This window comes from Haemorhous mexicanus, chromosome 10 (genome assembly GCF_027477595.1).
Source record: "Haemorhous mexicanus isolate bHaeMex1 chromosome 10, bHaeMex1.pri, whole genome shotgun sequence".
Classification (NCBI taxonomy): Eukaryota; Metazoa; Chordata; class Aves; order Passeriformes; family Fringillidae; genus Haemorhous; species Haemorhous mexicanus.
In genome coordinates, this window is record NC_082350.1 from 25,172,426 (window position 1) to 25,187,568 (window position 15,143).

Sequence of the window (15,143 nt, forward strand, 5' to 3'; positions counted from 1 at the left end):
GGTACCCTCAGCTCTCCCTGGAGCCTTCTCCTCTCCAGGTGAGCACCCCCAGCTCTCCCAGCCTGGCTCCAGAGGGGCTGCAGCCCTGCAGCAGCTCCGTGCTCCCCTCTGGGCTCTCTCCAGCAGTGCAGATCTGTTGAGGGAGCAGAGCACCTGGAATGTGGGAGCAGAGCACCTGGAATGTGGGAGCAGCGCACCTGGAATGTGGGAGCTGGGCTGGGAGCTCAGCTCACCCTGCTGGGAGCACCCTCCTCCTCCTCCTCTGCTTCCTTCCAGGAAGAGGAGCCACCTGGAGTCTCCTGAGTGGCAATTCCAGAGGCACTGGGGGCCACCGAGCCATTCCCAGCCCAGCCACTGCTGCTCTGTGTCCATCCTGGGAAAAACACACCAGGCAATGCTGCCCTGAGTCCAGACTACAAGAGGGGAGCATTCCCAACCCTGGCTAATTGTGGCTTTAGGTTTTGTATCACTTCCCAGCTGAGCAGTGCCCCAGCCCCGGGTTCAGTGCCAGGCTCCAGCTGATCCCTCCTCACAGAGGCTTCTGCAGTTCAAGGATCCCCACTAAAAATAACTCCCTCCTTGTAACCTGACAAATGGAAAACTGTCATCATGCAGGGGCTGGTTTTGGGTTACAGCTGGGCCAGAGGCCTTGGGATCACCCAGAGCTGCCCTCCTGGAGTGACTGGAGCAGGAGGAGCAACACCTGATCTCCTGGCCAGGAGGGTTTGCTTTGACAGCATCACCTGAGCAGCAAAACCCTCCTAAGATGTGGTACCAATAACAGTGATAACCAGGCAAAGAGCACCCCCAGCTCCTCTGCAGGCAGTGACCCCACACCTGCAGGGTGGAGCTGCTGAGGGAGGAGGAGCAGGGACCATCCCTGATGGGAATCTAAATTATCTGAATGGTATTTCCATTTCCTTTCCAGCTCTTGCTCCCAACTCTCCTCCAGCAAATTGAGATGTTGATTAATAAACAATAAATAAATAAACAAACAAACTCTACTTTAAATCTATTTACAGCCTATTGTAACATTTTCTAATATTCCACAAGGCTGCAAATAAAAGTAATCATTTACATTTTACCAAAATTATCCAGCACAATGTGTGAAAAGAGGAATTTACACCTGGGCCTTCCATGGACATCAAACAGTTTTTATTTTCTATGAAAGAAACATAAAAGGTGATGAGAAAATGCAGCACTGAGAAATCCTACCATTTAAAAATGCTGAAATGAAAGAAGGGAAACAAATTTTTCCAACTTTTTCCTGCAGCCAAGGTCTCGGAATATTTTGATGCAGGATGAAGTCAAACTAACACTTCATAAAGGAAGTAAAAATATCAGAATGCAAATTCAATACATTTTCCTTTTACATCCAGGATCTAAAATAAAAAACAAAACAACCAAAGTCCATCTGCAGAGTCAGCCTCCATTTTTTATCACCACAGATTGAGAACCAGGAGGAAGAGCCCCAAAAGCAGCTTCCCAAGGGAATGCTGGTGCAGGGCAGTTCCAGGGAGCACACCCAGAGGTGGGGCTCAGTTTTCTCCTCTCCTGATGTGACAATTTCCTCCCAGCTTTGCCAAAGAAACACTTTTGTCTTTTATTTCTGTGATTTGGTTGATTTCCTACACTTAGATGGATGATGGGCAGATTTTTGTGGAAGTTTGTCCAGGCTAAATTCAGATGTTGAGACTAAACTTTGATTATTTGAAAGTCCCACCAGGCCCAAGGGAACTCCATGGGCTGGGAGCAGCCCCTGCCCAGAAGCAGGTCTGTGGTAATTCCATCATTTGGTAATTACAGCAATGATGAGGTTGATAAAATTCCCCATCTGGAGCTGCAGGAGTGGCAGATGCTCAAGGAAAGGTGGAGCATTTCCCCCCAGAGTGAGGAAGTGGGAGCAGAGGGATGAGCACATCCAGGGAGAGATTCCCTCAGCCAGGAGCCTGCCCAGGACTGCCCAGGAGGAGGGGATGGCAGGGATGGAGCCTGGATCCTCTGCAGCCATGGAGTGGCCTGGGATGGATCCACCCATCCCTACCTGGCCCAGCCCCCAGCTCCCAACTCCTGCCTGCCTCTGGGAAATTTTCTGGGCTGGGAGGGATAAAATGGTATTTCATGGGCTGCCAGGTGCTCTTCACCTGAGGAATTCCCTCCAAAAAAAAAAGAAATGCCCCTGGCTGTGCTGCCCTGCCCATCTCCAGCACTGAGCTTGGAGAGAACCAGGGCAGGACATCCCTGGTTAGTCAGAGGAACCAGGAGAGAACGTCCCTGGTCATCCAGGGGAACCAGGAGAGAACATCCCTGGTTATCCAGGGGAACCAGGAGAGAACATCCCTGGTTATCCAGGGGAACCAGGAGAGAACATCCCTGGTCATCCAGGGGAACCAGGAGAGAACATCCCTGGTCATCCAGGGGAACCAGGAGAGAACATTCCCAGTTATCCAGGGGAACCAGGAGAGAATATCCCCGGTTATCCAGGGGAACCAGGACAGAAGATTCCCAGTTATCCAGGGGAACCAGGAGAGAACATCCCTGATTATCCAGGGGAACCAGGACAGAAGATTCCCAGTTATCCAGATGGATCAGGGCAGGACACTCTTGATTCTCCAGGTGGAGCAGGACAGAAGATTCCTGGTTATCCAGGTGAAACCCTCCCTGCGTGCCCAGCTCACTCAAATCTCCTGAGAGACAAGAAGAGCTGAGTGTGGAGTTCCCCAAGCGTGGGAAGGGGCCTGGGATGGTCCTGGGGGCTCTCAGGCCACGGGGCTCCCCATCAGCCTCTCCTGGCGCAGAGCCACCAGCCTCTGGAACCACTTCTCCTCAGCCTCTGCCTTCTCCATGAACAGCTGCCACAGGGAGAGAAGGGGGCACAGTCAGAGACTCTGGGGCTGTGATCATCCCCTGGAGCACCCACCACTGCCTCAGTGCCCACAGGAACAGCTCAGGGGGCTCAGAGACCAAGGTGAGCCCAAAACAGCCAGAAGAGCAGAGACTGTTCAGGGAATCCTGAAACAGCTGGGCTTGGGAGGGGTCCTAAGGATCCTCATCATGGGAGAGGCTCCAGTGCAATTCGTCCTTGACATGTCCTGGTCTCTGCTCTCTGTGTCCATTCTACAGAACCCACCCTGATTGCTTCACTGCAAGTCATTTTTACCTTGCTAATTCTTAAAAACCCTTTTATTTCCCCCTAAAGCTCTCCCAAAGGGGTTTGCTCAAGTTTAGCTACAATGATCTGAAATTAGCTGAACTCTGTCCCGTGTTTAAAACTTTGCAAGTTGGCAAAGTGGGCAACCTCTGAGTTTTCCACCAGGTTTCCAACTACAGAAACCAGTTTGTCCTGGATTTTTATTTATCCTAAATTCCCCAATGTTACATTAATTATAATAAAATTCTCCAAAACTCCTGGGGAACCTCCTGTAGGAGTGCTCTGCTGGGTGGTGGGAGGAGTGGGATCTCTTCATCCCAGAGCAGGGATTTTGTGAGGAGCTGTGGGGTCACACAACCCTGCCCTCATCCCAGGGGCTGCTCTAAAGCCAAAGGTGGGATAAATTCTGGCTAAAAAGATGGATAAACACTCACATTTGGATGTGCCAAGGAATTGTCATCCTGGTACTTGATGGCAGTGGGAATGCTGGCAGCCGGGGGCTCTTTCTCAGCAGCAGCTGCCTCAGTGGCTCCTGCTCCCACATTCACAGGCTCCTGCTGGAGTTCAGGAGGTTCTGCTGACTGGAAAAGAAAGAAACACACACAATTGGAGTGTTTTATCCCAATATTCCCAACTGTGGCAGTATTTTAACCCAGCACTTGGCTGTTTTCCCTGAAAGGATCCTTATGGATCCTCAGCAGGACACACTGGACAAGGACAAAGGACATAAAGTGACCAAAAAAAGGTGTAGGGAGAGAGCTGGAAAAACTGCACCACTGGGATTTTGGATCACTTCCTGAAGAAGCTGCACCAGATTCTTGGAGGTTTCTAGAAAGGCAGATTGCACATTTCTGGGGAAACAGCCAGGGGTAATTCCAAACACCCAGGTGGGAAAATGAACACATCCCACACCAGCTCCCTGCAACACCTGCAGGCCAAAATTCAGGTAAATTCTGGGATCTGGATGTCTCCTGTTGGGTTTCTGGAAAGCTGATTGAAAACCAAGCTGCTTCTTTAGGCAGCGTTAAATCATCTCCACTTTAATTACAAAGTAAATGTCTGTTCACTTGGGGATTTGGATTCTTCTGCTTCTCCTAACAAAAGTCTTCAAACCAGGTGATTTCCTTAAACTCTGCCACATTTAAATTTCCTGAGCCCACCCTGAGACCATCAGGGAGTCCTTGGTGGGATTCAGGAGGATTTAAGGTTCTCAACCTCGATGCTCTTTCATCGATGGAAAATGTTAATAGTGCAGCTTACTCCTGGCTCTGAGAGGATAATGCAGCAAGGAGGGACTGAAAATGTCCCTTTTTGGAAAGAAAATGTTTTTTTTGGAAGGAAAATGTCATTTTTGGAAGGCAAATGTACCTTTTTGACTTCTTTGCTGGACCTGAAGGTCTGCGGGACGAAGGCGTCGCTCTCGATGGCTTCGATCTCCTTCACTCGCTTCACCTGGTCCAGGAGGGTGGCTTGGTCTGCACAGGAAGGTGGGACTGGTGGGACTGGTGGGACTGGTGGGATCCTGGGAGCCAGGCCCTGTCCCTGGAGGAGATTTTGGGGCACACCAGGAGAAACTGCTGGTGCAGTGCAGCCCAAAATCTTCAGTTCCAAGGGAAAGCTCTGAGTAAAAGTAACAGCAGTGAGGTTGGGAACATTCCAGATGCTGACCTGAGGGTTTGTGGGATAACTGGGGAGGAGCAGCTCCAGGGAGAGCTCAGAGCCCCTGCCAGGGCCTGAAGGGGCTCCAGGAGAGCTGCAGAGGGACTGGGGACAAGGATGGAGGGACAGGACACAGGAATGGCTCCCACTGCTGAGGGCAGGGCTGGATGGGAGAGTGGGAATTGGGAATTCCTGGCTGGGATGGGATTGCCAGAGCAGCTGTGGCTGCCCCTGGATCCCTGGTAGTGCCCAAGGCCAGGCTGGACATTGGGGCACCCTGGGACAGTGGGAGGTGTCCCGCCCAGTCCCTGAATGGGATTTAAGGTCCTTCCAACCCAAACCATCCCATAATTCTAAGCTGACAGGAGCTGCACTACAGCAAAGACCATAAATACAACTTCAAACCTAATTTTTTAGTGGATTTGGAAGGAAAAAAAGGATTTGCTACATTTAAAGCTGTGTTTGCCAGTCCTGCTGCCTTGGTGCTGAGGCCTTCTCCTTTAGAACAGATTCCCAAGGATTTTTGGGATAAATCAAAGGAGAGGGAATCAGAATTCACTGAGGTTCTGGATACACCTGGTCTGAGGGTAAATAAAGGACCCTGATTAAAGCCAGGCATAGAAGGGCAGGAACAGGAGATTTCAAATCCAGAGCTCATCTCCAGTTTCACCAAATCCCAGGCAGCTCCAGGATCCCACCCAGCTCCTGCACAAAGTGATGGGAATGACAAATTAGGGAAGGGGCAAAAATCACTAAAAGCTGCCAATGACATCAGTGACATTAACGGGGGAAAATGGACTGGAGGAAGCAGAGCCCATTAGTGCAGGGAGTTTTGACAAACACATTATGGGGAGATAAAACGACTTCCAGCTGTTGTTTGTCAGCTGTCAGGGGCAAGGATATGTATTTCATAGGAAAATCAAAAATAATGGAGTCAGAAAGCTCCCAGGCTTCAGACAAAAAAAAAAATCAATACTAACTCAGTGCTCTGTGAGTCTTTTCACCCTGTTAGGGGGGAAATAAAGGAACTAAATCTTGGATTAGGGCTGGGTTTTAATAAAAAGGTGATTCCAGCAGCAGGCACAATTTCCAGCCCTGTCACCTTGGCAGGGGGAGCTTTCCCAGTTTACCTGGGAATGTCATCATCCTTCAGGGATAATCCAGTATTTTACAATTCCCTATTTACACCCACCGCTCTCCTCCCATGGATAAATGCACACACCCAGCTTTACAGCTGTAAATTCCTATGGAATTGGGCTGGAAGGTCACTTGAGAGCTAAAATGTGCTGGAATTCTCTCCGTGCCACCCCAAAACACTACACACACAATAATTAGAAACAGCAGAGAGTCAGGTAAAAGTAAAAGAAACAGGGAATTCTGTGATTCTACAAATCAGGAGAAAGGAAACCTTCCCTGTGAGCTCTGCCTAAAATATTCCCATTTCTTCCTTAAAGACAAAATTTATTCCACTAAGAGTTTTAAAGTCACTGAAATAGAAGCATTTAATGACCAATAATATCTTGTGAAAGATCCATTAAACAAAAACATGTTTTAAGTATTTTTTGGATAATCTCTGGGTGTGAATTTTTATGGATTCATTGCTTATCCATAATCCAGACCATGAACGTAAAGAGATTTTTTCAAGCAGGTCTAACTCCAGAATCAAAGCAATGACAAAAAAACCTCAAATATTCCTCAGAATCTGTTTCTTCCTATTTTACTAATTAGATTTAAGGGGTTAATTTAATTTTAAAATATAACACATTTTACATAAAAAGCTTTGAAATACAGAAAAAAGCTGCTACTTTTTCTTGCTCTTTTGAGTTGAGGATTAAAAGAAGGAAACACCCCCAGATCCCAGACTAAACAAACAACTGCAGCAGAAAATATTTCCCCTTTGATCCCGTTTTATTTGGGATTATTGGAAGTGATATTTTTATCCAGCTGCCTTTCAGAGCTGTGTGTTTTCCACCAGAACTGGGTTTTCACACATCCCGTGGCTTTTAACTGATCCCAGTTTTACTCGAGCTGCACAAGCTGACAAATTAAAGAAAAATGAAGTTGAGCCTGGGTAATTTTGTGGATGACACAAAAACCTCCCTGGTTGTGGAAGATCCTGGATTCTGCCCTAAGCAGAAGGAAAACACTGGGAAAAGGAGGAAAATCCAGCAGGACAGGTGGGACTCAGTGTGGCTGTGTCACCTCTGGGCTTCACCAGCCCTGGGGCTCTGGTTCTCAGGGAATTCTCCTGCCTCAAATCCTTTCTGTTTGGGTCAGGAGAGGAGCAGCTGTGCTGACCCTGATCCCGTGGTCTCCCAGAGCCCTGACACCCTTCCCAGCCCGAGGGCTGGAACTGCAGCCAGCGGGAGCTGCCTGGAGACCCTCCCTGGAGACCCTCCTTGGGAATCCCCCCCGGAGATCCCCACTGGAGACCATCCTTGGGAATCCTCCTGGCAGATCCCCACTGGAGACCCTCCTTGGGAATCCTCCCTGGAGATCTCCACTGGAGACCCTCCTTGGGAATCCCCCCTGGAGCTCCTCCTGGAGACCCTCCCCAGAGCCTCACCCCACTCCAGGTGAGCCCTCCCAGGAGCCGGAGCCCAATCCCGAGGGATGAGCCCAGCCCTGTGCCATGGCCACGAGCCCTGACCGCAGCACTCCCGGCACGCCAAGCCCCTCCCGCTCCTGCCCCGGCCGGAGCGCGGCTAGCCCGGGATATTCCCCGGGACATTCCCCGGGATCTCCTGCAGCTGATCCCGCTTCCCCGGGCTCCGCTGCCGTTAGAGGGAGGCACCGCCTCACTCAACAGCGCCGGAGCCGCGGATGCCGAGCCCGAGGATGCTCCGAGCGGAGCATCCCTGCAGGATCTGATCCATCCATCCATCCCTGCGGGATCCGATCCATCCATCCCTGCGGGATCCGATCCATCCATCCCTGCAGGATCTGATCCATCCATCCATCCATCCCTGCAGGATCTGATCCATCCATCCATCCCTGCAGGATCTGATCCATCCATCCCTGCAGGATCTGATCCATCCATCCATCCATCCCTGCAGGATCTGATCCATCCATCCCTCCCTGCGGGATCTGATCCATCCATCCATCCCTGCGGGATCTGATCCATCCATCCCTGCGGGATCCAATCCATCCATCCCTGCAGGATTGATCCATCCATCCATCCCTGCAGGATCTCATCCATCCATCCCTGCAGGATCTGATCCATCCATCCATCCCTGCGGGATCTGATCCATCCATCCCTGCGGGATCTGATCCATCCATCCATCCATCCCTGCAGGATCTGATCCATCCATCCATCCCTGCAGGATCTGATCCATCCATCCCTGCGGGATCTGATCCAGCCATCCATCCCTGCAGGATCTGATCCATCCATCCATCCCTGCAGGATCTGATCCATCCATCCATCCCTGCAGGATCCATCCAACCCTGCAGGACCCATCCCAGATTTTGGGATCAGCTTCCATCTCCCCTCCATCCCTCCCACAACTCATCCCAGATAATTCCCATTCCCACTCTCCGATCCCTGAGCTCTGCTCCCACACTCTTTCCCAGCTGTTGGGATTTCCAGGGAAGGATTTCCCAGCCAGAATCACAGGAACAATAAATATAGCCCCAAAATAACAATAAATACACCCCAAAAATAACAATAAAAACAGCCCAAAAATAACAATAAATACACCCCAAAAATAACAATAAATACACCCCCAAAATAACAATAAATACACCCCCAAAACAGAAACTGGGCAGAGAAAGCTTTGCCTGCTCATTCCTCTGCTCCCAACTTCATTGCAAGCACTTGAAAAACACAATTAAATGTATTAAAGTAGCAAGCTGGGAGTACTCCAGCAACTGTTTACAACAGGGAGCACACAAGACTTACAAATAAGGTTAGAAAAATACAAATTAACAAGAAAAACTTTGTCTAGCTTGTTTTAACATCCTGTGAAAATGAAGTTATCATTAAAATATATTAAACATTTTGTGAGCACTGTGGTACTTACTACAGGTAATACTACAGAGAGTACAGACTACTCAAAGTTTGCTATTTTGATACATTATAGTGATAATAACCTCATTTTTATAGGATTTTAAACCAAGTCTGGACACTAACAGCTTTTCCTTTAAAGACCTGGGAGCATTAGGTATAAAATGCAGCAGAAAACAGGAGGGGAAAGTTCAGCAGGTGAGCTCTGAATTTAAGAACCTTAAATTTAAGAAAATATCCAAAAATTTAAGAACTTTGAATTTAAGAAGGTGAAATTTCTGCTTGAGCCCTGCAAGTGCCTTCCTCACTGCCCTTCTCAAACCCTATTTTGGGGCTTTTTGGGGCGTTTTTGAGACCATCCTGGGCAAGAGCCCTGCAGAGGCAGCACAGGGGTGGGCCCAGGGAATTGTGCTGGATCTGTGGCCCAGGGAATCGTGCAGGAGCTGTGGCTGAGGGAATTGTGCTGGATCTGTGGCCGAGGGAATTGTGCAGGAGCTGTGGCCCAGGGAATTGTGCAGGAGCTGTGGCTGAGGGAATTGTGCAGGAGCTGTGGCCCAGGGAATTGTGCAGGAGCTGTGGCCCAGGGAATCGTGCAGGAGCTGTGGCTGAGGGAATTGTGCAGGAGCTGTGGCCCAGGGAATTGTGCAGGATCTGTGGCCCAGGGAATTGTGCTGGAGCTGTGGCTGAGGGAATTGTGCAGGATCTGTGGCTGAGGGAATTGTGCTGGATCTGTGGCCCAGGGAATCGTGCAGGAGCTGTGGCCGAGGGAATTGTGCAGGAGCTGTGGCCCAGGGAATTGTGCTGGATCTGTGGCCCAGGGAATAGTGCAGGATCTGTGGCTGAGGGAATCGTGCTGGATCTGTGGCTGAGGGACTTGTGCAGGATCTGTGGCCCAGGGAATTGTGCTGGATCTGTGGCCCAGGGAATTGTGCTGGATCTGTGGCCCAGGGAATTGTGCTGGATCTGTGGCCCAGGGAATTGTGCAGGAGCTGTGGCCCAGGGAATTGTGCTGGATCTGTGGCCCAGGGAATCGTGCAGGATCTGTGGCTGAGGGAATTGTGCTGGATCTGTGGCCCAGGGAATTGTGCTGGATCTGTGGCTGAGGGAATTGTGCAGGATCTGTGGCTGAGGGAATTGTGCAGGATCTGTGGCCCAGGGAGTTGTGCTGGATCTGTGGCCCAGGGAATTGTGCTGGAGCTGTGGCCCAGGGAATCGTGCAGGATCTGTGGCCCAGGGAATTGTGCAGGATCTGTGGCCCAGGGAATTGTGCAGGAGCTGTGGCCCAGGGAGTTGTGCTGGATCTGTGGCCGAGGGAATTGTGCAGGAGCTGTGGCCGAGGGAATTGTGCTGGATCTGTGGCTGAGGGAATTGTGCTGGAGCTGTGGCCCAGGGAATTGTGCAGGATCTGTGGCTGAGGGAATAGTGCAGGATCTGTGGCCCAGGGAATTGTGCAGGAGCTGTGGCCCAGGGAATTGTGCTGGATCTGTGGCTGAAGGAATCGTGCAGGATCTGTGGCCCAGGGAATTGTGCAGGAGCTGTGGCTGAGGGAATTGTGCAGGATCTGCGGCTGAGGGAATTGTGCAGGATCTGTGGCCCAGGGAATTGTGCAGGATCTGTGGCCCAGGGAGTTGTGCAGGATCTGTGGCCCAGGGAATTGTGCAGGATCTGTGGCCCAGGGAATCGTGCAGGAGCTGTGGCCCAGGGAATTGTGCAGGATCTGTGGCTGAGGGAATTGTGCAGGATCTGTGGCCCAGGGAGTTGTGCAGGATCTGTGGCCCAGGGAATTGTGCTGGATCTGTGGCCCAGGGAATTTTGCTGGATCTGTGGCTGAGGGAATTGTGCTGGAGCTGTGGCTGAGGGAATTGTGCAGGAGCTGTGGCCCAGGGAATTGTGCTGGAGCTGTGGCCCAGGAAATCGTGCAGGAGCTGTGGCTGAGGGAACCGTGCAGGATCTGTGGCCCAGGGAATCGTGCAGGAGCTGTGGCTGAGGGAATCGTGCAGGATCTGTGGCCCAGGGAATTGTGCAGGAGCTGTGGCCCAGGGAATCGTGCAGGATCTGTGGCTGAGGGAATTATGCAGGAGCTGTGGCTGAGGGAATTGTGCAGGATCTGTGGCCCAGGGAGTTGTGCAGGAGCTGTGGCCCAGGGAATTGTGCTGGAGCTGTGGCCCAGGGAATCGTGCAGGATCTGTGGCCCAGGGAATTGTGCAGGATCTGTGGCCCAGGGAATCGTGCAGGATCTGTGGCCCAGGGAATCGTGCAGGATCTGTGGCCCAGGGAATCGTGCAGGATCTGTGGCCCAGGGAATCGTGCAGGATCTGTGGCCCAGGGAATTATGCAGGAACTGTGGCTGAGGGAATTGTGCTGGAGCTGTGGCCCAGGGAGTTGTGCAGGATCTGTGGCCCAGGGAATTGTGCAGGAGCTGTGGCCCAGGGAATCGTGCAGGATCTGTGGCCACCCCGTGTTTGTCACCGTGCTCCTGCCTGGGCACACAAAGCCAGGCCTGTAATTCAATGCTCAATTTACCCTTGTCTCAGTGGAGATTTCTCCCCGCTAATTGATAGAAATTAAGCCATTAATCAAGGCACCAGCCATCATTCAACCCGGGGAAGATGAATCCAAACTTTCATCATAACCACCTTCCCCATTTTAGTGTTCATTAGCATTAATTTTTAATGCAATTATGCTCTTCTTTTACGCTGAGCTCATAAATTACTGCTCTTTTGTTGCTCGCTGGCCTTGTAAAATCCAAGGTAATGCTTTGTGCTCTGATCTTAAAGGCAATTACTGCCTGCCTCTCCCTCTTCCCTAGCTCCATCCCAAACAACCTCTGTGCTGGAGGTCCAGACTCACCAGTGGGGATCCCACACGATGCTCCCACAGAGATCTGCCCACCTTCAAACCACACACTGACACAGGCAGAGTGAGAACTGCTCCTGCTGCAGGAGCCCAGGAGCCAGAGAAACGACAGGAAAATGGGTTCCTGCCATGGACCCAGGGAAGAAACTGGGGCAGTGGAGTGGAAATGAGCTGTGGGAGAGCGTGCAGGACAGCAGGGCTGCAGCTTGGAGCCTCTCCAGCTTTTCCAGGGATCACTTTGTGTTGTCACTTCAAAAAGTGCTGCTGGCACGTGCCTGGGGCTCCTTGCTTTCCCCCTGGCCTGTGCCAGTGTGTGGTGACCCCCAGAGCCCTCCCAAGGGATCCTGTGTCCCGTGGGATCCCTGCTGGCACACGGGGTCCCCAGTCAGGAACTCCCAGCCCTTGATTCCCACTCTGATCCTGGGAACTCCGTCAGGGGAAAGGCACAGCAGCTCCAGCCACCCCTGGCTGCCCCCAGACACCCTGGGCTGGCTGCAGGGAAAAGGAAATGCACAGCAGGGAATGCTGCTGGGTTGGAATTATTTTACTGTTTCTTTCCCAGACTTTAGCTGGGATATGGAATAAAGTCACTCACTCCAGCTCAAGGTCTGCCCAGCACCAATGAAATATCAGCCACCTCTAAACTCACAATTTATCTGGCCCTTAGCCAGCCTGCCTAGGACCATTCCCAGTGAAGTCTCATGCTTATCCCATAGATTCCCAGAAAAAACCCCTCTGGGGTACCTGTTTGAGGGCCCAGATCCACAAAACCCTAATTTTAATCTAAATAAAATTCCCCACACCAGGGATTGTGGTCTGGAATTTTGTTCCATACACCCCTAATTCCTTTCCCCATATACCCCTGTTTATTTCCCCACACATCCCTGTTTATTTTCCCATAATCCCTATTTATTTTCCCCACACAACCCTATTTATTTCTCCACACACCCCTGTTTATTTCCCATACACCCTGGTCTATTTCCCCCATAACCCCCTGTTTATTTCCCACACACCCCTGTTTATTTGCCCTTTAGAAACAGCTTTTCAATACGTAGCCATAAATTTGTGTTTCCACTGACTGAAGTCCAATAAGCAATTCCATGATGGTTTTTACAACCCATTCCCCTAAGTGACTTCTCCTTTAGCACAAATAAATGCCATGGAGATGACAGGGAAACACACAACATTAATGAGGTACAGAAATCAGATTTGTTTCTCATCTTGAAATTTGAAGACTATTTCAAGACTTTTAATTTGTAAAAATAAATCATAAATTTTCCTGTTAGAGAGATCATAAATTTCTGTTTCACTTGTAGAACAGTAAAACTTTAATGACACCAGCTGTGATTGCTGAAATAAAATCACTCAAATATCAGCTTCAAATATACTTTGATATTTTTAAAGATTCATGGAATGCTTTGGGTGGGAAGGAACTTAAAGATCATTTAATTCCCACCCCTGCCATGACAGGGACACTTTCCCCTGCCCCAGGTCTCCAAGCCCAATGTCCAACCCAGCCTTGGGCACTGCCAGGGATCCAGGGGCAGCCACAGCTGCTCTGGCAATCCAATCCCAGCCAGGAATTCCCAATTCCCACTCTCCCATCCATCCCTGCCCTCAGCAGTGGGAGCCATTCCATGTGTCGTGTCCCTCCATCCTTGTCCCCAGTCCCTCTGCAGCTCTCCTGGAGCCCCTTCAGGCCCTGCCAGGGGCTCTGAGCTCTCCCTGGAGCCTTCTCCTCTCCAGGTGAGCCCCCCCAGCTCTCCCAGCCTGGCTCCAGCCCTGCAGCAGCTCCAGGACATTGGGATTGCTTTGGGACCCTCTTCAGGGAAAGCAGGGAAGCCAAAGAGGGAACTCTGGAATACAAAGGGCCAGGAGAGGATGGGCGGGCACAAAGCAGGGCAAGATTTAAGGAACACATTTAGAAGTGATTATTAATTACAGCAGCTTTAATAAAAAGCCAGGAATTGATTCCTCCAGCAGCCACTATCCTTGGGGGGCATTGATCCCCTTTCCAATTCCCTTTCCTTAGCTCTGGACACAGAGAGTGGCCAAGACCAAACTCCCCCTACCCTTCCCCTCTCTCATTTCCTCACGTGGCTGCTCCTCCTCACAAGCCCCACTCTGCCACTGCACCCAAACTTGGCATTTTTTGTTTTCCCCTTGATCTGTTCCTGCCCCCTTTCAATTCCAGCCCAGCAATCTGAAGATTAAACAGAGATAAAAGAAGATCACAGTGCGTGCCAGCTGCTGGAACAGCCCCCTGGGAGCAGCAGCACAACACCAGGTGCTGGTGGCAGCCTAATGAAGTGACACTGGCACAGCAGGGACACCCAGGGCGGGGCTCCAAACCTGCCAGAACCCAGGCAAAAACGAGGAATATTGGAAATTCCAGCTTTGAGGAGGCAGGGAAAAATAATCGATGCCTTCATCTAAATGTATTATCTGTATGAAATAATTTGGGGGTTAAACAGATTGAGTTTGGTCTTTGCCACCACAATGAACTTCAGGAAAATTTACTGAAGATAAATGAGGAGCTCAGGCAGTAACTGATGAACTTCAGGGCATCCCAATCCAGGGCTGAGTAAAGCACTTTAACTTATTACACACTGACCTCACCCCAGCAAATCTTCTCCTGGCACGTCCAGCCTGTGGTTTAATATCCATTACACCCAGGGAGAGGCTTTTAACTCTCTCTGAAGGAAGTGGGAAGGGAAATCAGTGGGTTGGGGTGTCCTGGGCAGGGCTGGGGTTGGACACACGATCCCTGTGGGCCTCGTCCAGCTCAGGATGTTCTGTGGTGGCCATGGATGAGATTCTTCATGAGAGAACTCCTGGCCAGCAGGTTAAAGATGAATGTTAAAAAAAATTAAAACTCTTAATTTGGGTTTGTAGAGTTTATAATTTGGGGATTTTCTACAAGTGAAGTCCTCCAGGCTTTTTGTACATTCTAACTTTGCTTCCACGACCCTCCCATCACTCACCATGGAATCACAGAACCACAGAGTGGTTTGGCTTGGAGGGACCTAAGACTTGAAGAATTTCACTTTACTAAGGGAAAGTCACCCCAGCAGCTCAGAGAGCTCAGTAAAACCCAGGAATGACCCTCAGGGAGGGGGTTCATTCCCTGTAGAAGGGCCAGCTGCCTCCCAGCCACATTCCTGCTCTCGTTTGCATCCCGCCCTCCCTCCCCTGCCCACGTGGGCCTCATTTCCAAGCCTATTCAAAATGATATTTTCCAAGCATGTGCCACACGACTTGTTCATATAAATGGAACAAATTAAACTGTCTCCACAGATATCCCCTCACATTTGTAGCCCTGATTCCTCTCCCTCACACGTGGCCAGGACACCGAATTATCTCCCTGCAGAGGTTGACCTCAGGATATTGGATTCTGCCACGGAGCTCTCCGGGACCAAACCGACGGGAAACACTTAATCACCCCTGCCTTTGCAGGGAAAAAAATCAACTTCA

The 15,143-nt window shown here is 50.5% G+C and overlaps 1 protein-coding gene across 1 annotated transcript in view; it reads right to left on the minus strand.

Annotated features, from left to right (window-relative positions):
- Positions 1 to 1,133: 1,133 nt before the first annotated feature.
- Positions 1,134 to 15,143, minus strand: part of RSRC1 (arginine and serine rich coiled-coil 1) — a 101,814-nt gene continuing 87,804 nt past the window's right edge. The window contains exons 9-11 of the mRNA XM_059855872.1: positions 4,520 to 4,626; positions 3,586 to 3,732; positions 1,134 to 2,852 (exon numbers count right to left, since the gene is read on the minus strand). Of these exons, the coding sequence (XP_059711855.1) occupies positions 2,760 to 2,852; positions 3,586 to 3,732; positions 4,520 to 4,626 (347 nt within the window). The 3' untranslated portion in view covers positions 1,134 to 2,759. The remainder of the gene's footprint in view (positions 2,853 to 3,585; positions 3,733 to 4,519; positions 4,627 to 15,143) is intronic.